General features: G+C 34.2%; 2 protein-coding genes across 11 annotated transcripts; both read right to left on the bottom strand.

Annotated features, from left to right (window-relative positions):
* Window positions 1-3,923: 3,923 nt before the first annotated feature.
* Window positions 3,924-10,265, bottom strand: LOC123228412 (putative disease resistance protein RGA3). 9 transcript variants are annotated; one of them, XM_044653826.1, is made up of 12 exons: window positions 7,673-10,265; window positions 7,423-7,476; window positions 6,875-7,336; window positions 6,459-6,754; window positions 6,099-6,198; window positions 5,934-5,996; window positions 5,772-5,850; window positions 5,399-5,553; window positions 4,973-5,036; window positions 4,651-4,795; window positions 4,411-4,511; window positions 3,924-4,237 (listed from the first exon to the last, which is right to left on the bottom strand). In XM_044653826.1, the coding sequence occupies exon 1, from the start codon at window positions 10,199-10,201 to the stop codon at window positions 7,673-7,675; it is 2,529 nt and encodes an 842-aa protein (XP_044509761.1). In that variant the 5' UTR covers window positions 10,202-10,265; the 3' UTR covers window positions 3,924-4,237; window positions 4,411-4,511; window positions 4,651-4,795; window positions 4,973-5,036; window positions 5,399-5,553; window positions 5,772-5,850; window positions 5,934-5,996; window positions 6,099-6,198; window positions 6,459-6,754; window positions 6,875-7,336; window positions 7,423-7,476. The 9 variants fall into 9 exon arrangements, with proteins under 9 accessions (XP_044509761.1, XP_044509755.1, XP_044509756.1 ...); XM_044653820.1 differs by having other exon boundaries at window positions 5,934-6,000; XM_044653821.1 differs by having other exon boundaries at window positions 4,973-5,039; window positions 5,934-6,000.
* A 4,183-nt stretch (window positions 10,266-14,448) lies between these two features.
* On the bottom strand, window positions 14,449-24,560 carry LOC123228416 (tRNA uridine 5-carboxymethylaminomethyl modification enzyme MnmG-like). Of its 2 annotated transcripts, none has more exons than XM_044653843.1 (13): window positions 23,982-24,560; window positions 23,618-23,754; window positions 23,429-23,520; window positions 21,911-22,024; window positions 20,751-21,081; window positions 20,070-20,249; window positions 19,646-19,726; window positions 18,454-18,672; window positions 18,119-18,261; window positions 17,077-17,243; window positions 16,291-16,508; window positions 16,015-16,107; window positions 14,449-14,887 (listed from the first exon to the last, which is right to left on the bottom strand). In XM_044653843.1, exons 1-13 carry the CDS (start codon window positions 24,199-24,201, stop codon window positions 14,693-14,695), a joined length of 2,190 nt encoding a protein of 729 aa, XP_044509778.1. In that variant the 5' UTR covers window positions 24,202-24,560; the 3' UTR covers window positions 14,449-14,692. The 2 variants fall into 2 exon arrangements, with proteins under 2 accessions (XP_044509778.1, XP_044509779.1); XM_044653844.1 differs by having other exon boundaries at window positions 24,000-24,554.
* Window positions 24,561-24,722: the final 162 nt, after the last annotated feature.

A 24,722-nucleotide genomic window follows, 5' to 3' on the forward strand; every position in this document is an offset into this window, starting at 1 on the left:
GTAATACAATTCCCTCGTACCTTCCCCTCACCCAAAGTTTCAAAAATGACTATTTTCCCTCGAGGGTTTGCATTTTCTCCCTTGTTGCTTCTCTAGCAACTGGAGCTGAACAACCTCCACCCTTCCATCTCCCAGACGAGAACAAATTATTTATAAGGATCTGTGTGTTGCATAAATCGCATCAGCCAATGCACAGATCGAAAAGGCATTGTGGACAAGAGTATTTGTCGCGTATTTAAATTTATAAGGATTGTAAGAGTGTTTTTGTAGGTTTCTAAAGTCATATGGGAATGGCGAATTTATAACCTAAAGTTCGAAAAATTATAATGAACTTATTTAAACAAAAAATATGAGACCCGTATGAGCAAAATTGAAACTTTGACTTAAAAATTTTTTTATGGGTCCAAGACTGAACAAGTTAAACCTAATTTAGTAGACCCAATTGATGGATCTAGTTATTTTCATGTCAATAATGGTTGTAATTATTTATATAATTTTCATCTACTACATGTAATGACTGAAACCATGTAAAATTTTAGGATTGATTAAAGTTTTGTTATTTTTAGAGACCTAATGATAAAATTTTAAACTATCACATATTTATTGATAATTTTATATTTATATAAAATGTTAATGACAGTTTTATAATTTTAATAAGGTAAAAAAGTCATTCCAAAAAAATTAAATAAAATTCACTACAAAATTAGATGATGGATAGAAATTTGACTTTATGAAATTTAAAAAGTAAGAATTTGTCGTACCATCAAACCTCGGTTGGGGTATATTAGGGATGGCAACGGGGAGGGGATCTCAATCCCCTTCCCCGTCCTCGTAGGAGATATCAATCCTTGTCCTCTCCCCACAAAGAAAAAATTTTTTTTCCCATCCTCTCTCCATCCCCACGAGGAAAAATACCCTCTTCATACCCGCAAAAAAAAATCTTTTTTTTTACCTTCTAAACACAATATAAATATATTAAATAAAGTTAAAATTAACCTACTATTTCAAATATCATAAATATAATATATTAACTACTTTAATATATATAATAAAAACCTAAATAAATTTGAAAAACATAAATAATTTAAAACTATAAAAAATATATTAGTATTTTAAATAAATATATTAATATAAAGGGATAGAGATGGGGGCGGGGAGGGGATACATGTACCCCCATCTCCGGCCTGTCTCTGATTGCAGGGATTTTTTTCATTCTCGTCCCCGTCCCTATCCCTGTTTCTATCGGAGAATCCTCTTCCCGTTAGGGTCGGGAAGGGTTGGAGCCCCTAAAGTTGGGCTCAAATTGCCATCTTTAGGGTATAGTCATTTAGCCATTAAATAATGAATAATATATAGATGATAATAATAGATACAAATAAACTACCATAACACCTATCCTACCAAGGTCTTCGTCTTCCACACAAATCCACAACAATGGTTGTCGTCTACCATAACCAAATAAGTCAAAATTTCTATTGCAACCAGATACTCAGATGAAGATTGTGCAAGGCTTCTATTTTTGTTATAATGAAAGATATAAACCTAATCATTGATGTTAATCTAAGCAGCTATGAGCAAAATGTTAGGAGGATGAAGCCAATGAAGGAACAGAAGATGACAATGACGAAGTTCACACAATGGAAGATAGAGTAATTGGGCTATCGCAAAATTTGGTAGTCGAAACAGGCTCACCAAAAACAATGAAAATCAAAGGCAAAATTTTGGGTGAATCAGTGATTATGCAATCACACATAATTTCATTTTTTGTAAATTAGTTAATTAATTGAAGTTGCTAGTCAGCTGAAAAGATTTTTTCCAAGTAACATTGAGAGATAGGCAATGTGTAAAAGTAGCCGAAATCTACCATAACATTCGATTAGAATTGGATGACATTGAGTTTACCTAATATTTTATTTTCCCTTCTAATTAGGGAAGCCAGTGTGATCCTAGGAGTTGATTGACTGTTATCATTAGGAGAGGTCCAAAGCAATTGGAAAATGCAAACCATGTTAGATTTCACTAAAGAATTTATCATGGAAGTTGATGCTTCGACGGTTGGGTTAGAAACAATATTAATGCAGGAAGGACGACCAATCTCATATATGAGTCAAGCCTTAACTCCTTGAGCCCAGGCAAAATCTGCATGTAAAAGAGAATTGATGACAATAGTTTCTAGCCTTGCAAAAATGGAGCATTATTCATTAGGATGACATTTCATAAAAGCTTAAAGTACTTAATAGAGCAAACAATAATCAATGGTGATAAAACAAAAGAGGTCATAAAACTCTTAGGCTATGACTTTGATCTTCAGTACCGTCCAAGGGTTGAAAATAAAGCAGTTGATACACTATAATGCCATGAACCTCTGTAGCATTGTCAGCGATCTTAGTAGGACATTGGTTGGATGTTGACACAATGGATGAAGAAGTTCGTACCGATGAGTAATATAAGGACATCATTCAGGATCTTTCAAGGGACCCCATTAGTCATGCTGATTACTGGCTTAAAAAAGGAATGTTATTACACAAAGGCCACTTAGTTCTCACAACAAAGTCCAGTCTTATACCCAAAATACTAGTAGAATTCCATTCCACTCCCTTAAGTGGGCATTTAGGATTTTTTCGAATATACAAACATATGGCAACAATATTTTATTGGGTGGGCATGAAGAAAGTCATTCGAGACAATGTTGCAAGCTGTGAAATCTGTTAGAGAGGCAAACGCCATACCATGAGTCCTACAGGGTTGGTACAATCACTTCCAATACCAAAAAGTATGGGAAGATATTTCAATGGATTTTATCGATGGTTTACCAGAAAAAAATGTGATACGATTTTGGTTATAGTAGATGGCCTCACTAAATACAATCACTTCATGGTACTACTACACCCATACACTGCTAAGGATGTGGCCGATGTTTTCAATAAATAGGTAGTACAATTTTATGGGTATCCAAGATTGATTGCATCAGATCAAGATTGAGTATTTATAAGTCAATTTTGGACCAAGTTGTTTCATTTGGTGGGCACTACTCTTAAATTTAGTATAATATATCATCCACAAACTAATGGACAAATCAAAGGAAACCATGGGTTAGAGATGTATTTACGTTGTTTCTGCGCTCAACAACCCAAAGAGTGGATTTGGTGGCTTCTCTGTGCTAAATATTAATATAACACTACTTCCTATAACACTATAGGGATAACTCCTTTCAAAGCATTATACGGAAAACACCTTATTACATTGCTTCGGTGGGGATCATCTATAACTAAGGCAGATGAGGTTAGGGCCCTACTTCACGCCAGAGACAACATATTATCTAAATTAAAAGAATAAAAAGTTAGATAGGCTTAAAAAGGTTAGAGGTCCAATTTGAGCTAGGTGACTTAGTATTTCTAAAATTACAGTCTCATCACCTTCAAAAGTTGGCGAAAGGGCCATATGAAAGATTAAGCCCACGATTTTATGGACCCTATCGCATTTTGGAGATAATTGATCCTATAGCTGACATGCTAGCATAACGGCCAAATTAAAAACAGAACATCCTGTCTTCCATGTTTCACAGTTAAAAAGGCAATTGGAAATAGTGTTTAGCTGTAACCATTACCTGCCTGTCTATCCAACGGCGTGGAATTACAATTACAACCCGAGGATTTACTGGCCACTGATTTTCCTCGACAGAACAACTGGAGGTTTCATTTAAATGAAGTCGACCGCCAGATTGTGAAGATTTATGGGAAAATTTTGTTGAAATAGTAGAACAATTCTCTCAATTTTACCTTGAGTAGTTGAGACTTCTTGGGAGGTAATGATAAACTCTTACCAAACAGGTTTATTTCAGGAAAAGAAGGAAGCAAAATAACAAAACACAAGCCATCAACACAGAAACAGAGTCAGGAGGAAAAACGAAAAGCCAAAAACAGTGAGTCCAAAAATTTTGTATAAATAGAGAAGCAGGCCTTGGCCTTTGGAGGCAGCAAACTACATTTCAAATCGTTTCCAGTTTCAGTTACAATTGAGTGTTTAGTATCCAAGTCTATCATTGAACTTCCTTTAAGTTGTATTGGCTGTACTCAGAAATACAATTGCTGGGAATCTTCTTGTGTTGAAAATTTTTCCATTATTGAATCTTCCATCCTTCTTGTGATTCAGACTGACTGTAGCTTTGGTACTGTTGTTGATTGAAGAAAAGTGGTCTGTAATCTAGCCTGAAGCATTGTACAGGAGCATGGCTGAGCTGCAAATATTCAACAAACCGCATTAGTCCAGGTTCCTAACATCTGTCATCTCAGTACATGTTACAGAGTGGACAATTTGTTACAACTAGAGAAATAGCACGAAACAGACAATTTGGCTTGTCAAAACAATCTTAGAAAGCAAAGCAAGGAAGGCACCAGCAATGAAAGATACCTTGGTCAGTTTGATGAGGCATTTTACAACCAGATCAGAAAACCTCTGATATCTGGCAGCAAAGGACTCATTAGTCGCAGCTGAAGGCCACCTTGACGGATCTAATGCACACGAGATTAATAAGGACAACAAAGGATGAAGTTCAATCAGCATTATTCTGTATCAACAATAGCAAGTATATTAAACAAAAAAAATACATTAAGTTTACTGAAAATGTATTCATAGCAGATAAGTTTTCACCAGAATGTTAAGCACCAACACATTGAGAGCTTTCAAAAGTTGGCTGCCATCCATCCATATGAGGAACCCTTTCATCCAAAAGCCAAAGTAGAAGCTCAGTAATTACACTGTCAAGCGTACTCTCCTGGACAGCATGAGGAAGCCTCTTATTTGAAATGTCCAAACAAAGTTCATAAAATTAGTATGTTGCAGCAAAATGATTCAATGCAAGAGTTTAGCAGCCAAGTAAGATTAAGTAGAAAAAGCAGAGTGAAAAACAAAGAATAAAAGAACAACAGCTTGTAAATTCAAAGCAACTATGTAACATCATGATATGCCACACCTAAAATCTTGTGAGCAGCTTTTCTTATTTCAGTGTCCCGTTCTTCTGTCAGGCTTGCAACAACCTGCTAAACACACAGCATATATAAGTTGTCTAAATGTATTAACACTGCTAAACAAAATTTAGCACATAACTAGCCAAAACACAAAAAAATCAATGCCAACAAACAAACAAATATATTAACACTGCAAAAAAAATGCACATACTAGCCTAAATGTATTATCTATCATCTCAGTTACATGTCCCAGTGAGGGCAATTTTTGTACGAGGATGACTCATGCAACCACTCAAGTTATAACGAGCTCTCTAGCCCCACAACTGCTTAACAGTTTGTTACAATTAGAAAAATACTACTGAACAAACAATTTGGCTTGTCAAAACAATCTTAGAAATCAGAGCAAGAAAGGCACCGCTAATGAAAGATACCTTATTGAGTTTGATGAGGCATTTTACAAGCAGATCAGAAAACCTCTGATTTCTCGAAGCGACTCATTAGTCACAGGTGAAGGCCACCTTGAAGGATCTAATGGACGCAAGAGATTAATAAGGACAACAAAGGATGCAGTGCGATCAGGATTATCCTGTATGACAATAACAAGTCAATTAAGCATAAAATACATCAAGCATGTTGTGTTTGATTTGAAGAACTGCAAAACAAGCCTCCCCAAAAGTATATCCATAACTTCAATAATTTCCCTTTTTATAGATGGGAGCTCCTGTACTTAAAAATTGATTCGATCAAGATTACATATTAACAAACTTGAAACAAATTCAAGAACCAAAATCATGAGAAGACCACCTTCTGCAGCATCTCGAGTCCATAAACTTGCTTCTTAAAATCTGTGCAAATCCTCTCTGAAAAATCTCATCATATCATTCTGCAACAAAGGCACATGTCTATCAAAACTAATTTTTCAAAGGATACAAAGAAATATATCTAGCCATAAATCCCAGAACAAACCTCAAAATCTTGGATCTGCTCTATCCGTGGCTCTTCTAACTTAAATCTACCAACAGCTGTTCTCTTCCTTTCATCCCGTAAATTAAAAAGTTTATATAAAACATGTTCTCGGTATATTTAACACTTCACACAATATTCAATGCTTCAAATTTCATCAATCAATACCTTATTTGAATCCTTGACATTTAACAAAGCCTGTTATTGGACAGCTATATCTTCAACAGACGCAATTGAATATGCCTTTGCACCCTTAGTTGGAATGCCGCTGCATCCAAGCCATCAAAAAAAAAACACTCAGCACCCTCATTGCATGCAGAAATGGTTGTAACAAAAGCATGCAAAACATACAAAAGATATAGTCCTGCTTCCATGCTTCAACAAACAATTAGAAGTAGATTTTGCAACCTTCGAGCTGTCTGGAGATGTAGGCCCCATTGACATTACTTTTGCAGATTCAAGTAATACTAAGAGAAACCCAATTAGCATGCAAAATATAAACGGTGTACAAGGAGAAGGGAAAATTACTTGAACCACTTTGCCATATACACACCATGAGATCCACAATACGCTTTCAGTCTTTCAACAATAAGAGCTAAAGCTGGACCATCACATCTTTAAGATGCTTCTCAGTCTGGAAAAGATTATGTAAATCCAAAAAAAAAAAAATAAAGCTCAATTACAGCTTCAATCTCAAAAGTATGAGAAAGCACCAGAGATTTTATAGGGCACACACTGCTTCTTGTCTGGTGGCTCAGATGATTTCAATAATGCACGCTTCTGCTGCCTATCAAACATCTGATGATTTATCCTATAAGAGATTCCTGACATTGATGTACCCCAAATAGGGTGAAATTAATAAACAAACTGTGCAACACAAGCAATCAGGCAAAAAAAATGAGGTCAATAGATGACCAGCATTTATCTTTCTTCAAAGAACTTACCGCCATGGCAGAGCTCGCTGGTTTCAGCAGATCTGAATGGAGATTGCCAGCCTATAAAGGGCAGAAGAAGAGGAGAGGAAAGGCAAGGAAAACCACAGTGAAGGGATATTAGGGGGCTATGGCCTAGGGGTTCTGGCACTCTAGTCAGAAAAGTTATCACTGGAATTAGTTTCAGAATAACGCAGTGAGGAGGGCTGCTATGTTTATTCTTTCCAATCAATAAAGACATTTCATTGAAAGTGCTGTTGTATGTGTTCTGTGTAAATAAACCAGAAGGCTACTCTTGCTGAATGCATATTTGATTTCAGGGCAGCTAAACAAACCAGGAAGACAAGGCATTTGAGAGAACAAAATTACACCCAGCAGCTCAGGTATGTAACAGTATTCAAGGACAAGAAGCAAAATTATCCGACGAGTTTACTTGAATATAGATATAAAATAACTCATCCATGTTTGTCAGCCCTGACACAGAAAAACTTACATTGTAAGGTCCTTTCCCCAAAAGAATTAAAACATAAATATAAAACATTATGGGAGACAATACTTACTTGTCAAGGCTGAATTATGAGATTGAAAACTCACAAATTTAATTCAAGTTTCCCCTGCATATGTATAAAACAATAAAGTTAAAGATAGGAAGGAGAAACAATGAATAGGTTCAAATTTTGAAATTCATATCAAATGATAAACCAGTCAAATTGTCAATTGAAGTTTTAACTTTATTCAAATAAGTATTTCAAGAATATTTATAATTTATCGACTAACTGACGAAGAAGAAGAGATATGGATGGGTCATACCTAATTTTCGGTTGACTTGATAATCTCTCCGTCAAGTTCAATCTTGGGGATATGAGCAATCTTGGACCAATCTTCACCTGTTTCTGGTTTGCATCTTCCCGTCAGTTTAGGACAACAATCAATCTTGAGTTTTCTCAAAGAGATGAGACTATTCATATCCTCTGGTAGAGATGACAATTCTGGACAGGAAGAAATTATTACTTCTCCCAAAGTGTTTGTCGAACACTGAAGAAGCCATTGCGGCAATTTTACCAGTTTTGGTAGATCAAAAATTGCAAGGAATCGAAGGGGAGGCCCTGTGCTATTGAGTTCTTCATGATTGTCTGATCCTGTGCTCAAATCAAGATTAAGCCTTTCACAATGCAGGATACGAAGGTCTTCTAATGAGCTTAAGTTTCTTACACCATGCGGTAATGAGATTAAACTTCGACATTTAGAAATTATTAGTCTTCGAAGGGCTCTCAGAAGACCAATATCTTCACACAAATATTCTAAATTTCTGCAGCGGTGAATCCCCAAATGTCGAAGAGAATTCAAGCAGCCAATTCCATTGCTTGGTAGATGCTTTTGCATTGTTGTTAAGATGAACCATCTAAGACTAATTAAGTACTTTACTTCTCTTGGTAACCCTTCTAGTTGCACACAATTGCGCACTGATAGATATTGCAAATTTTGTAGCTTGTAAATGAAACTTGGGAGTTTTTTAATAGGATTAAATGCTAGTTCCAAATATCTCAAATGCTCTAGATTACCAATTCCTTTAGGCACTACTTCTATATTTAGATCATATAAATCTAACATTCGCAAGAATTGTAATCTCGAGATAAGTAATTTCAAAAAAGATTGGCTAATAGTGATATGTTCTTCAATCATTGATGAAAACATAACGCTTCTCACATTACTCAAGCTATGTATAGAGTTCAGAGTAACTACTTGACCATCAACACCATGAAAAAATAAATGTCGATAAGAAGTTTTGCAAGCAATTTGGTTACTCCCTTTCACTGTTAAGCACTCATTTTGAAACAATGATGTGGCAACATCATGCATCAAATCATGTATTTTAAAAGCATACACATCATTACCCAACTCTTTAATATCTTGAAAGAAAGATCTCCACATTAATTCGTTTATATATTGCATGCCAATATTTTCCAAATCTTCATTTTGATTGTGGGCATGGAGAAGCCCATGGGCCATCCAAAAGTGAATCAATTTAATACTATGAAATTCGATGTCTTTTGGAAATACAAAACAATAGACAAAACATTGTTTCAAAGGAGGTGATAACTTATTATAACTTATTCTTAGAGCAGGTAAAATGCTATTCTCCTTTTGATCCGACTTCCATACCTCATTATCTCTCACATTTATCCACTCTTGTTCAGAAGTTGAGGAATGGAGAAGACCTCCTAATGCTCTTACTGCCAGTGGAACCCCTCCACATTTTTTTACAATTTCTTTTCCCATCTCTATAAGTTTGGGATGTTGTTTTTCTTGCCCTTCTTTAAATGCACATTTAACAAATATTGACAAACATTGATCAAAAGCAAGACCTTCTAACTTGTGTGTAGATACAGTATCCATAGTTGAGGCAACACGTTCACTACGTGTGGTTACTAAAATTTTACTTCCACTAACACATTCATTTAGTAAACATTTTAATTCCAACCACAACCCATGAACTTCATTCCACACGTCATCCAAAATTAACAAATATCTTTTATGACTTATAACATCACGTAGTTTACCTTGCAATTGGTTTAAACTCATGTGAATACATTTTTGCTCAGTTGCTGAATTGATGATGTCAATTAGAAGTCTTTTCAAAGAAAATTCATCAGACACGCAAACCCACATTCTCAAATTAAAATGGTCACTCACAATTTTATCGTCATTCACCCATTTCGCAAGTGTGGTTTTTCCCAGACCTCCTATCCCAACAATAGAAATAACAGAAACATTTTCATGACCATAACTTGGTTGCAATAACCTTTCAATAATCATCTCTTTATCTTTATCTCTACCAATAACATCAGAATCACGAACAAAAGCGTGGGTTTCCCTATCCCAAACTATAACATGATTGCTATCGATTTTTTCAGTGAGATTAAAATCATTCTTATCAGCTGCTATTTTTGCTAACCTTTTGTTGACCTCTTTAATTTTATGCCCCAACGTAAAACGGAAAACAATTGGATTTGATGATGAACAAAAGTGGCGTACCTTTTTTGTAATGCTCTGACGATTCACCACTTGGTTATGCAGATTTTCCACCTCAATTTCATCTAAAACATCTTCTGCATCATAGCAAACCTCCTTAAGCTTTTTCAGCCAAACTCTCAGCTTCGGGTCATGATTCTGTTTCTCTTCAGCATCAAAGAGAACAACCTTGATAGTATCTAAAGTGTCTTTAAGCTGTTCTACATCATTCTTGACACCAAATGTCAAAGACACTTCATCAGAAGCAAGGGTTATTAGCTTATCAAACAATTTCTCGGCAATAACAGGGACAATTGTTTCGGCCATATTTTTGAAAGAAAGAAGGTTATAGGTTGTTTAGCTTTAGAAATGGTGAGATTGAATTGTTATATGAAATAATCATCTAGGTTCATGGCATTATATATATAGTAAGATTCCTTGTCTGAAGTATGAACAAATGGTGATTACGTGTCTTTAACTTTGTCCTAAAATATATTGATTACGTGTCAAACAGACTCGGCTAACCCATAATACCAAACGGGTTTATGGGTAAATTAGATTTGGATCAGTTGATTGATCCACATTAATGCATAGTGGAAGCCAGGCTGGTGTACGGACTGCCTTGTTTATTGTGCTGTCACGCTTCACAAAGTTAATCATGTGCACCACAGCTGTGATGCATGTATAGCGGACACCCCACACCATCAATAGACGAGACATATTGTCATCGTCGCGTCAGGATATTGGTTTGATCAGAGACCGACAATCTTGCAGACGCACGTGAATAATAATGCAGACTCAATAATACAACTTTCATAATTCAATATCGATAATTTGACAAAACCTTTTCTGCCCTATCACTTGATTCTGACAGCTTACAGCGGACAAATTCTATTCGGGTTGTAAATTTTTCAGCTTAACCTGATTTTCATGGCATTTGTCCTTGTTAGACCTGAATGACTGACATTATATATTTAATCTAATTCTAATTTTATATGATTTGAATTATAAATCAATTTGCTAACTTTAAAATCAATGTATATGTACGTAAAAAGATATAATTTTATAATAACAGTCAAAATTTGTAGTTCGTAATAAAGGAAATGAAGCGAGGCACCTATATTTTTCTTCAACTTCTCGTAATATGTGTAATTATTTGGGGGCTTTATTTCTTTGTTCTTTTGGCAGTGGTAGGGCAATCATGTTGATTATTTTAAATTTTGTTATTGTTTTCACTCAAATTTTTACATGTGTTACAAAAAAAAAAATCTTTTCAGGGGTGTTTGATTCTTGATAATTTATTTTTTATTTTTTTTGTTTAGTTTATTAGTAATAAAATATTATAATAATTTTTTATTATCAATATTGATGTGATAAATAATATAAATAGTAATCTGATTACCACCTTCACCTTACGTATTTAAAGATTACTAAAGTAATCTTGATTTTATTATAATTATATAATTATTTATTAATTTTTTTAGATAAAAATAAATTTATTTTTAATTAATATGATAAATAATATAAATAATATTTAAAAATAATTATATTCAATAGCATTTAAGTAAATAATTTATTAGTAATATTTTATTACCTTTAACTAAACACAATAATTATTTATATTTATTAAATTTTATTAAACATAGTAATCCTTTATACCCAATAATTTTTTAAGTAATCTATCTTCAAGGTAATCTTTTTATTTTGATAATAAAATATTACCCAAACCAAACACCTCTTTCGTTGTATAAATTATACTTTTTCACCCAAAAATTTATTTCCTTAATAAAAATCGGTTATGATAGCATTGCAATTATTATATTATCCTTAATTTTTAATTTATTTTTTTATACTATTTATTATCAAATCTTGATTTTTCCGATTTTCCTTATTTAAAAGTCATACACATTTCTACTTTGATTACACACTCTCATAAATAATAATATATTATTATATAATTTTATAATTTTAAATTAAAAAATAAAACTAATTTTTAATAATAAAATTATCCATATACACTTTAAATATATAAATTAATATACATTTAATATATATTATTATGTGATTAGATTATTTTGAATTAATAATAAAATAAAATTTAATCATATAATAACATATATAAATATATACTCATTTATATAATCAAAGTGACCATCCATAATATTATTCAATTTATATATGTAATATTTACACTTCATAGATTCAATGATTGTGGGGAATGAAAACCCTAAATTAACTTATTCTATATTATTTTTTATAAACATATGATATTAACTTTTTTCTTCATAAATATGATATTATCATTTTTTCATTTAATGCTTGTGTGATGTTAAATAATTAAATATTTTTAAATTAAATATAAAATTATAATTAATCAGGAAACATTTTATATATAATTATTTATATTAAAAAATAAATACAAATAATAATTTTAGTTCTGAAAATGCACAAATTGGTTGGAAATGACCTACGCCTGTGTGTGTGTGTATATATATATATATATATATATATGCACATGATTAAGAAATATGAAGGCTGTTTGAATGTACTGAATTATGAATTTATAAAAATTTTGAATAGCTTAATAATTTGATTAAAATACGGTAACAGTAGTGTTAGGGCTGGATAACAGTAAATATATTGATTACGTGTCAAACAGACTCGGCTAACCCATAATACCAAACGGGTTTGTGGGTAAATTAGATTTGGATCAGTTGATTGATCCACATTAATGGATAGTGGAAGCCAGGCTGGTGTACAGACTGGCTTGTTTATTGTGCTGTCACGCTTCACAAAGTATCATATGCACAGCTGTAATGCATGTATACCGTACACCCCACACCATAAATTGACGAGACATATTGTCGTCGTGGCGTCAGGATAAGCTGAGAAATTATTCTTTGTTTTTAGAATAAATGCAATATGAGTTGTATTGTCCTAAAACAGAGAATAACAAATTCTTTGTTTTTAGTTGTAGGGCTTTTAACTTTGTCCTAAAATATCATGACTATGAGGTATTAATAATCATATCAAATTTATATTGTAGAAGAGAGTTTGTGCATGATTTGTATATTAATTATGAATTTGTTTGCTTAATTACATTTTATTATCATATGCTTCATAAAATAATTATTTTTTCTTAACTAAGTTTCAAACACTAACAAAGTTGTTACTCAATTTTTAAATTTGGCTTTAAACTTAACATAAGAAGGTCATTCTTGTTATTTCATCTTATTTATATAAAGTTAGTGAAACACTTAAACCTAATCATACCCAATCTAATATCATCTTTTATGTTATATAATGGTGACCCGTATTTTGTAATGAGTTATCCAAATTCAATAAGCGTTGAATCAAAATGTGAATTTTCATAGAAATATGAGATAGTAGTGGCTAGAATCCTAATAATTTGTTAGTTAAATTGATGGACCATGGTAGGTTTAGTTTATGGTAAAGGAGAATAAGTGACATATGTAATGCAACTGTCCGTGTATATGAAAGATAGGAATAACCTTCCGTGCATCTATCAAAGCCTAGTTTTTTGTCTTAAGTGAAGCTACATGGGGCAATTGCAAGAGAGATCAACATCTGCATGATTGTTAACTGGTTAAAGATGTTTAAAAATGTAAATTACTCATAAGAGAATTGAATTCAAGAGAGATGATCTATTTCCTTTAGTTTTAGCTTATATATTGAATTGCTTTATAATTTTTAATTATTTTGAATATCCAATAACATCTAATATATATTTCATTGTTTTCCCCACAAGGACGAAAGAGAAGGGAATAGGGAATTTTCTTTGTAAAAATGAAGAGGGAAAGAAAATTTTACCCACAAGTAAAGAACAAGAATTTGTTGTCATCCCTCTATTGGAATGGGGTAAGGATAAGAAAAGATCTCTCCTAATACAAGGATTAGAGTATTCAACCCTGTCCCGGCTCGTTGCCACCCCTAAACAGGAGATAGATGGACTGGCAACTACCAAAACAAGCACTTTTGGGGTTGCCATTGGTAACTGATGTGATGATAATGATTCCTCAGGCACAGAAACAAGTATTGATGATGATGAGGAAGCTGGCCAGGACATGTTTTATGCTGCAGCTGTTATTGGCTGTGGTATTGGCTTGGGTGAGCTTTTCTGGGTTCTTCCTTCGTTGAAAGAAAACTGGAAAAAGAAACATTGGTTAGCAACCAGATTCATAAAAAATACCTTGTCCACTTGTAACAACAATCGTATAAGAAACCAAGCAAAGTCAGAGCCATACCCTGTGTAACATGTATGCATTGTATTAAATTTTATTATCTAGTCACCAACTCAAAATATAACAGGGCTTTGATTACAATATAACAGGTCTTGAGATTTCCTCATGAAACATTTGAAAAATGCAACAATGATTTCGAGATGGAAACAGATGTGGGTATGTTTTGGGTTGGCTTATATATGGGGGTATTTTGAACCATTCACATTTGCCGGGCGTTTTTGCTTTGTCTTAATTTACATGAGTATTTTGTTAATATGGGTAAGTTTTGCTTAATTAAGTTAATTTCCCTTTAAATATTTAATTAAATAAATATTATTTTAAAATGACATATATTATATCTTAAAATAACAAAGATATGCTTTTGAGTCGTCATTTTTGTCTAGAAATAAATAAAAAATATGTTAACGACTCATCTCCCTCGTATTAAGTTTTTGTTTAGTCTACACCCACCAATTTTCCCTTATACACCATTTTGATGACAACAGTCATTCTTCTGTTCCCGAATCGGTAAAATAGAAAAGAGGATTTTTAAACAGCCTGCATCAAAGAGAACATCTCATGAGCTGATGGTCTCTGTCAAAGGGACTTCAGACGGCTGATTTGTATCAGCCATGACAGAAGCTAGCATTTGGTGCCTCCTCTGCTCATGAGCTTTCCTTCGGTTGGATTCAAGGATTATAAGGAGAGCAGTAATGTCAGCAGGGCTTACTCCTCCCACTCTACTTGCTTGACCAATGGTTTGTGGCCTCACCTGAAAGCAAGAAAATCCAAATTAAGATTGGCATTATTATTGGAGGATCCTGCAACTTTATATGCTCCAATAATGATGGAAAGCACAGGGTTATCAAATAAAATGCATTTTCCTATGAATATTTAAACAACAATACGGTAGGTTTTGCTTTTACAGTAGGACACACACACAGACTTCATCCACTGTTTTCAAATTTCATTGGAACCAAGCTCTCCAGCTCTTTGGATTCGGGTAATACAGCTTGATGTTGAAAACACAAATAAAACTGTACAATTAAAGGTTGAAGCCAGTACTGATTCTATCCACCAGCTAAACTATTAGTTTTGCTAATAAATCCATGGCATATTCCTAACTAGTATCAAACAGCTTTCATAATCTCCATAAACTTCCAGTGCAATGTCTTTGAACAAGCTATCATTACATTAAGAATATAGAATCCTAAGATAATCAATAAAAACTGCACCGTGCAGGCCTCCACAAAAGTGCACACAGAAGTCACATGAAAGCATATATGTACTTCTAAATTTACCTAAATTGATTCTTGTAAACGGAGATACACGATAGATGTGACCGCAAAGAACCCAAAATGAAAATAGAAGTGTTTGCAAATTTTTTTTTTTTTTTAAATAAGTATATTAAAACCATGCCTTGGGAGGGGAGAAAAACTAACAACCTAAGCTCACCCGACAAAATAAAAGGGCAGCCAAAAACTAGGTATAAGATGTACAAAGAAAAAACCAAGGAAAAAAGTTAAAGAGACTCAGCAAGAGAGGGTAATGAGGAACTTTCCTCCTCTTGAAAGACTATCTGAGTTCCTACAAAAATAGAGTTCAAGAGGAGAAGCCAACTCACACCACACCAAACAAAGAATGAGGTCTAGAAATAAGCTATAATTTTGTAGGAATCTAGCTGCAATCCAAGTGACTTAGGCTTATAGTTAAAAAGTCTAGGCATAATCTCATGAACCTCCAATTCTAATTTGTATTATACACTGACACTACATGAGATCCTCCCAAACACAGAAACTAAAAAGCAAGAAAGATCCTCCTGATTTGCCAATGGTAGAGTGTATGTATGTTGTTATTGTTGTTGTGAAGTTCAGTATCCAAATTATATACACTACAAACCTTAGAAAGTTTCTCACGTGCTTCTAGAGACAGAGTTGTCATTGTATAGTAATCCAAGTCCGGTGGAAGAGGCCTATGTTGTTGACGGACCATCTGCAAGTAGAACAAGCATATGGGTTTGATATATACATAAAAGATAAGAACTCCAACATGATAACAAATAAAGCCATAACCAAACAAAAGGCTAAAACATGTTCATTCCAAATCATGAGTCTCCATCATGAAAAACACTATAGAACTCCTTGTACAAGGCACATGAAAAAATTTACAACTCACCTGCTGGAGTTGTTGCTGCTGTCGCAGAATGAAGCCCTCATACTTAATATCTATCTCTATGCATTCTTTATCCTCTCTAGCTAACTTTTCATTTCCAAAACCATGCTTATCAAGAACTTTATATTGAATGTGTGGTTTCTTCAAAAGGCTCTCCAATGTTGACAAGTCCTTAACAGGCTGACAAGACAATTGAGCAACATCAGCAGCCAAATCTCCACCTGAAAATAAAAACAATGAGGCAGGTTAAAAATTGTTATTCACTTACATAGAACTAACTGTATATATCCAAGCTTGTTGTCAAGAATAAATAATCAGGCACACTTCCATAACTGTGGTTCATCTAAAGGTGTCCATTTTTATTATTGTTCTGGAATAAAATCCGTAAGCTAGATGTCTCTCTATAACTGTCCCTAATCAGAGATTATTCAAGGATAGATTACAACAAACAATCTCAGAAGATCTAAACATTTGAAATTTATATTTTTTATCCATCTGTAGAATCTCTACGTTTACTGTCTGTTCAGTGAAAATAAACAAGAGAAAAAAAATTTCTTCTGCAGTAAAAAGAACAAAACGGGATGCTTTCTTTTTAAATGCTCATTTCCAGGTTATTGTGTAATCTATATCAGCTACTTGTAAAGGAAAGGGAAAAAAATCTGAGAGAATTTTCTATATTGAACTCATAAACAACCCTAACTTATATGTTCCTTGCAAAGATTTTTCTCTACATTATCTCACTGGTAGATACAACTTTCTGGCACAGACAATAGAATGAAAAATACAAACCTGATATCCTGACAGTTTTTAATCGCTTTTTTTCCTCTGCTATTCGAGCTTGCTTATCCTGGTAAATTTTCCAGCGTCTATCATCTATCAACCCAATTTCATGCCCCAAAGGTGTTAGACGGCTATCCGCATTATCGAATCGTAGAAGTAATCGGTGTTCAGAGCGGCTAAGAGAAAAAAAATAGACACATTAGAGTTCAGGTTAGCATGAAAAATAAATAATGCAAATAAAATTCTCGCAACAGTCTTGAGTTCAAGGCTAAGAAAATACGCTGTGCAATGGAAATAACTGCCATTAGAACAAAAACCTCTGAAACTCCATTTGTAGACCTAAAAAAAAATGCAAGGACATACTGATGGAGAACCCATAATTGAGTTTTAGTAGCTAGATAGGAAGTAATCTATATTAGGGCTTTTGTTCTATTTTTATGTGGTTTACCATATTAAGGGTATATCGGACTTCTACCTTGTTATATTAGGAAGTTATGGCCCATACATATATTGGTCTCTCTGTGGTTATTTTTCCTATTTCTTATTCTTCAAGTTTATCCCAGTGGGGAAGGAACTTTTAACCATAGAAATATAAGAGATGATCAGAAATAAAATTATGAGTTATGGTTAGAACCTCAAGACATTCCAAATCCACATATGTTCATTCTAGGTTCACTCCTTTGAAAATAAGTCAAAGTCTCATGTACTGTCTAAATGCTTACATAAATGCAAATTAAATACAGAGACAATACTAAAGAACACATCTCAATGTCCTGGAGTTGCAAAGGCTCATTAAATGGCATAACCCAATTTTTCCTTAAGATAGTTTTATGACTACTACATTACATATATGTCATCATAATTATTACAATTAATAGCTCTTGCAAACCTCTGGCTAATCTAGTGTGCTACAGAGAAATGTGATAGCTCATAATGGAAACAAGTTTCCCTCATGACTACAACAAGAGCACTAACCATAAAAAACAATTGAAGATCAAATCAAAAGGAATGAATAATCATTAATACAGTAATGAAACACTTAATCAATTACCTTGTCAACATGCGGTAAGGCTCTCGAAGGTCCTTTGTGACCAGGTCATCAATCAAAGTCCCAATATAACTACTTTCCCTCTCAAGAACAATTAGAGACTTTCCATCTGAATGTCTAGCAGCATTTATACCAGAAATAATGCCCTATGGTAAAAAGTATATACATAATGAGACAGAAAACTACAGAGTAAACATGGGAATAACAGTAACAATTATTTCTTTTCCACCTGGAAAAGAAAATGTTCTTCACGATGTCCCTATAGGATTAACCGATCATTTTACCAACATAAAATCAAAATACCTCAGCAGAGAGAAGGATTATATAAAACAGAGTACCTGAGCAGCAGCCTCTTCATAGCCGGTTGTACCATTTATCTGACCAGAAAAGAAAAGTCCCTCAATTTTCTTTGTCATAAGAGACCTTGAGCATTGATGAGCAGGCAGGAAATCGTATTCTACAGCATAAGCAGGCCTTAACATTGAGCAGTTTTCAAGTCCAGGCAAAGATCTCAAGAGTGGCAACTGTAATCTCTCAGGTAAACCGGTTGAGAACCCCTGTGACAAAGTAAATAAAGATTTATGGAGTGAAATGATGAAAAGAGTATGACCGTAGTGACATCTATAATAATAAACTAAAAATATAAGTCATGATTATAAGAACAGAAATAAACACCATCAAGGAAGCCATTATTCCATAAACCAAGAAGCTCAACTCCATTTATCAACACTACTAAAATTTGAAGAGCACGTTGCACATATAAAAAGCCTGTCAATTTTTTTTTTCAATTTAACTAGAATTAGAAGCTCAATTACTATCAAATTAATGAAGCCTAATAAAGATCTAAAAGATTTGCTTCAAACCAGTGCAACAGGCTCAGATAAACTTATAGTACACAACCTAAAATTCCACTGAAAAAATTCCATTTCCACACTTCATATTTATCCGATTTAGTTCCTATACTACTTGTAGCACAACCTATAAACCATTAGTTTAGTCTTAATTGAATGTATGTATATCAAGCAACAAAAAAAACACTTAGGTAGACAAAAATGAAATTATACAACAAACTTCAGTAACCACATGAAATTTCCAGTTGCATCAAGCAATGCTTACTCACAGAACTTATTTGGAAAAACTTAGATGTATCCTCTAATTGAATTAAAAAAATACATGTACAAAAGCAAATGTGTACTTTCATTGGGACAGCAGAGGGAAACCTAAAATTTTAATAGAGGGAGAAATTGTGTAATACTGAATTTCAAATAAGCATGCTGATGTGTCACACAGCATTCATCTGTTCCAGAAACAGCAGAGCACAAAATTCAAACAGTGATAGAGTAGGATAAAGACATAATTTGCACCAACTCAAGTTTTGTCGTTCCATCGACAAGGATGTTGACAAGAAGCATTTCGTCTTCCTTCATTCTGTTATCCTTAATTTTATTTTTTTTCAATTGATTCCCTTCTTTACTTTCTTTCATCTGCAAATAAGTGGCAAAGAAGAGAGAAGATAACATTGAAGCACACCTGCACATAGAGCTCTGGCACAGTACGCCCCTCAGGTTCAAGAAAAATCTGATGAGACTCCTTATCTTGAAATCTAACAATCTGAAACCCCCAAAAAAAAAAAAAAAGAGGAACAGTTATTTTAAAATATCTAGTAACATCACAATAAGAAAATCTTGACCTAATTTCCCAAACATTAAACATTGTATGCAACAAGATCAACTATACCCATAGCAGGCCTACATTGAATAAACTATAATAGTGTGCTTGTTAGTTGAGTACTTATTCAGTCCACACCAGGGGGGTGTGGTGGGGGTGTTATAGCTGTGATGTGATTGCTGGCTTCATATGTATCAGCTTAAGCTGTGATGAATTAATATGGATAAGACAAGGTGAAGCTAGAAAAACAATAGAAGTCACCAAAACATAAGACTCTGAAATATACCTTATCTTCAATGGAAGGGCAGTACCTAGGTCCCTTTGCTTCAACCCATCCACCATAAGTGGGAGTCTCATGCAAGTTGTCTTTTATAAGCTGGTGGGTTCTTTTTGTGGTACGCGTTAGATAGCAGCACATTTGCTCTCTTTCGATATGATAATCAGGATCAAAACTAAACCAGCTGACCTGTAAATTATCAACAAGTATATGTTACAAATTTCTATAACATTAAATTCATTAATCTTCACTGTTCACAGGTAAAATAAAAAAAGGGCTTCAAATTACCTAGACATAATATTGCTATATGATTATCTCGTGAACATTACAGTGGTCATAGGTAATTTTTCCTATTAAACTGATAAATCAACTTACACACATACCTACTGCATGTCTAATAACCGAGCAGGAGGTCAAATACTTGGGTTTTCCTGAAACAGAAATGCTCCTATCATCTAAGGCCAGCATGTAGAGCTATCCATAATCCATGTAAATAAATGTGATCAAACTAACCCCTTTAAAAATGTTAATAGGGCTAGTGAATGCAACATGTTACAGAATGAATGTTGAAATGATATATACTTATTTAAAATCAGATCATTTTTAAAGAAAATTGTGAGACATGACTTCAAATCTTGAATCATGCAAAATTAATCAACTGAATCTACACATGGGATCAAATAAAAGGACCTCTTCATCTCCATATTGTGGTTCAAGTCCAGAAAAATCAACAGTACGACAGTCCACACGTGCTGGGGTTCCAGTTTTCAGTCGATCAGTTTCAAATCCAAGTTGTTGCAAGTTTTCAGTCAGCCCATGTGAAGCTGACTCACCAGCCCTACCTGCAGGCATAGAAGTTCTACCAACCCATATTTTACCACTCATAAATGTGCCAGTGGTGAGAACAACTGAAGAAGCATAAAAATTCATCCCGAAGAACGTGCTAACACCTTCAACATTATCATTCCTTCCAAGTAAGAGATCTGTCACCATTGCCTCCCTAATAGAAAGGTTTGCAGTGCTGATGATGGAATAAATAGAACAAGTCAGCAAATAGGAAACAACCAACACAACCCGCTTTAGACATGTGCATGATATTAAAATACTGTGTATCATTGTTTGGTATTGAATACAAAAACAGTCTCTCCATTAACATACAACAGTTAACAATATCCAGTCCTTTAGTAAGTGTCATCAAGAGAAGTAAGACCAACTGGTACTATGAATTATCTTAAACAGTACCTATCAGAGATATATTGAATGGTGGTCAAGCTAGCCTTTTACAAATGTTAATCCATTTGACATTTTATACTGCATTGTAAAATGGAAAACTGTATATACTGTATTGATTTCAATATAAGGTAATTATAAGGTGGACTTGTCTAAATTGATAATTCATTATTTATACAGCAGTGGAGACGAGACAGTGGACATAGTAGACTTATGTATAGATCCTTTTAATTAATACCACTTTCATAGTGGCTACTAAAACTTACCTTTTTATGTTATGTATATCATCTGACGTTCAGCGAGATGAATTTCCAGCATCTTTTCAGTCAATAACTTCACAAGAACTAAGTTCATTATGACATGCTTAAATATCAAAATGTTCCCTCCAAACGCATTCCATGATATGTGCCCATTAATCAATTCGCTGCTTTGAATACTATGTAACCTTAAAGTCAAAGTTTAGTTGTGCAGTTATACATCTAGACTCAATATCTCATAAATTTGATAAATGCATTCATGCAAAGCAACATTTTGACAACCACTTTTAGTTGATAAGAGCATTACTTTCCAGAACCTGGGCCAAAACTAAAATTTGATCAAGGAAACAGTAATGTGCTTACCTCTCAACTATATTTTTCATTTGCATAGCATATTCTCTTTTGTCAGTTTGAGCACGCAATGCCCGAACAGCAGGCCCTCTTGAGATGTTAAGAACACGCTTTTGCAGATAGCACCTGAAACATGGAGATGGTGATTAGTTGTGCAAAAAGATACAGGGCAATGTCAAAACCATGGCAAGAAAAGACAGGGTGTCCTTGAAGTAAAGTAACTCAATGAGCTCAAAGAAATAAAAGGGATGGCAATCAAAACTAGAAAAGATAGTCAGATAGTAGTAGCAGGTATAACAAACATAAACTAAATCAAGAATAGAACTCAAGATATATATTTGCAAATTAGCTAACAAGCCAAAAACACAAAAACAGGTAACACACAATCAGTTCCATAAGCTAGATCATAAATGACACAATGAAACAATAGCAAGGAAATCATAGCTTTCATGCTACAGGAAACAAATGCATTAGATGCAACTTCGCAAATTCTTTAATTGCAGTCACATATAGCTTTAATTTTTTTTTTCACCTATTATATATCTCATTCAAACTTATGCACCTGGGGGATTGTGGTGCGAATTCAAATTGACAGGGCTAAACGTTGCAATTTGATAACAGTCATATGGCATAGACAAGAAATGGATAGAATTCATAGATTCAAAATGCAGCATTTGGGAATAAGTGAGACGATGTCTCTTTGCATCAATGGAAGTTTATTTTAAAAGTTAGTTAGAGTATTAGTTAGGTGTAGCGAATCTATATGTAATGCTTATGTTGAAAACGGTCAATGTTTTTGGCATTATGCAGCATGAAATAAAAAATTGTTTGTGTTTTCTCCTTGCTCAAGCATGTACATGCTCCAATACAAGCCTCGCCAACACTTCCTCAAACATTGGCATCTTCATATTTAAATCCACAATTAATACTTGAAAGAAAAATGATCAAACTACAAAACACAACTGCAGCTTAACTGCTCATTCATTGACAACACTTGTCATTGATAGAAGCTACGTGGGAGTTTGCGAGATAAGGGTGCGTTTTCCAGACTTTGCACTTGAGGACAATGCTGCTGAGGGAGTATAGGTGCGAATTCAAATCAACAAGGCTAAACATTATCATTCGATAACACCGATATGGCATAGACAAGAAATGAATGGTGTTCATGGATTCAAGATGTAGCATTTGGGGAATAAGTGGAACAATGTTGTTTTGCATCAATGGAAATTTATATTAAAAGTTAGTTAGAGTAGTTGCCAGGGGTAGCGAATGTATGCATAATGCTTATATTGAAAACGGTCAATGTTTTTGGCATTGTGCAGAATAAGTTAGAAAGTGTTCGTTATTGCCTTCTCCCTTGAGCTCTATCGCTAAGTTTTGTTTTTTGTTTCTGTTTTGCTTAAAATTTCAACTCAGCGAGCTATAAAATTTCAGACCATATCATATTAGCCTTCCAAAACCATAAATTTCAAATAGTTCATGTAAAGAATTTTCATACTATTAAACATAAACAGAATCTTTGGATATTACCTATCAGCAACCTTCCCAATTTCACCACCAAGTGCATCCACTTCATGTACAAGCTGTGATTTTGCAGGTCCGCCCACTGCTGGATTGCAAGGCTACACATAATCCATTTCGATAGATTAAAAAAAAAAAAAATGAAGAACAAAAAGTTTGCTAAATCTTTTGAGTACTCTTATCACCGAAGAGTATTACCTGCCAAGCAATTCGATCAATGTTTAGTGTAAGAAGGAGAGTTTTTGCACCCAAACGAGCCGACGCTAGGGCTGCTTCGCACCCAGCATGCCCTCCCCCAACCACTATCACATCAAATCTCTCAACACTATTCCACTCTGCAAAACACAAGATGATAAGCACTTGTCTAGTTTATGGTCAGAAGATAATTTTTAAAATTTGTAATAGAATCCGAAAATCTACTTATATTTGCATTTTACACTCGTTTTTTACATTTTCACTTTGAATTTACACTCTATTTTTAAAAGTAAATTCGAATTTCACATGAAACGGGCACTATACCAACAATTTAAAAAACTGCCCAACACCTGTTCAATGAAGTTACCCAGAAAAACAAAACTACCTCCAGAAGTGGAACTGGGTGCAGCGGAGACGACGGAAAAGTGGCGGGGGAAGAAGTTAAGGGTGCGGTGGAGTTTGCGGCGGAGGGAGAGGAGGTGGGTTCTTGAGGAGGAGGAGTGAGAGAAGAGAGGCGCGAACAAGTGGCGGGTTTGGCGAAGGCTAGAGAGATTGAGGTTGAAATTGAGACTAAGTGTCGTTGGCATTTGTAAGTGTAGTGGGTTTTAATTTAGAGTTGAAACTGCCAGTGGAGATTTGGGATATATGACCGGATTTCAAATTCAAAGATGAGAAATGGGATGCTCACAGTTGACGGGCTCCAGGGCGTTAAGACCCAAACTAGCATTTAAATTGAACTGAGCATATTATTTTTTATACAAACCCCAACAGAAGAAGAAGAGAGAAAATCAGATAAGTATTTTGTTCGTATTCTTTCATCTATACCAACAAATGTCCAGGTCCATGTCTCTTCCTTTCAGCAGCTCTAATCTCAACTTTCTCCTTATCTGTCCCTAACCCACTTGGCTGATTGTTCTAGCACAAGTTTTAGGTCCAACAACACTGACTCATGCATAATACCTTTCTCTTCTTCAAAAAGAACCTCGACCTCCAGGTTAAATGAAGGATATGTGCGGCAAAGAAAGGTGAAGTCCTCCTAGGTGGCATCTTCATGCATGGAATTAGACCACTGTACCAAAACTTGTGGATGTGTTTTGCCACGATATAC

This window comes from Mangifera indica, chromosome 10, assembly GCF_011075055.1.
Source record: "Mangifera indica cultivar Alphonso chromosome 10, CATAS_Mindica_2.1, whole genome shotgun sequence".
Taxonomy (NCBI): Eukaryota; Viridiplantae; Streptophyta; class Magnoliopsida; order Sapindales; family Anacardiaceae; genus Mangifera; species Mangifera indica.

Coding starts and splice junctions, on each gene's coding strand:
- LOC123228416 (XM_044653843.1), bottom strand. CDS start 24,201: ATGCCAACGACACTTAGTCTCAATTTCAACCTCAATCTCTCTAGCCTT. Junction 23,755..23,981: donor AGGTAGTTTTGTTTTTCTGG/GTAACTTCATTG, acceptor TGTGTTTTGCAG/AGTGGAATAGTGTTGAGAGA. Junction 21,082..21,910: donor ATGAAAAATATAGTTGAGAG/GTAAGCACATTA, acceptor TTCCATCATCAG/CACTGCAAACCTTTCTATTA.
- LOC123228412 (XM_044653826.1), bottom strand. CDS start 10,201: ATGGCCGAAACAATTGTCCCTGTTATTGCCGAGAAATTGTTTGATAAG.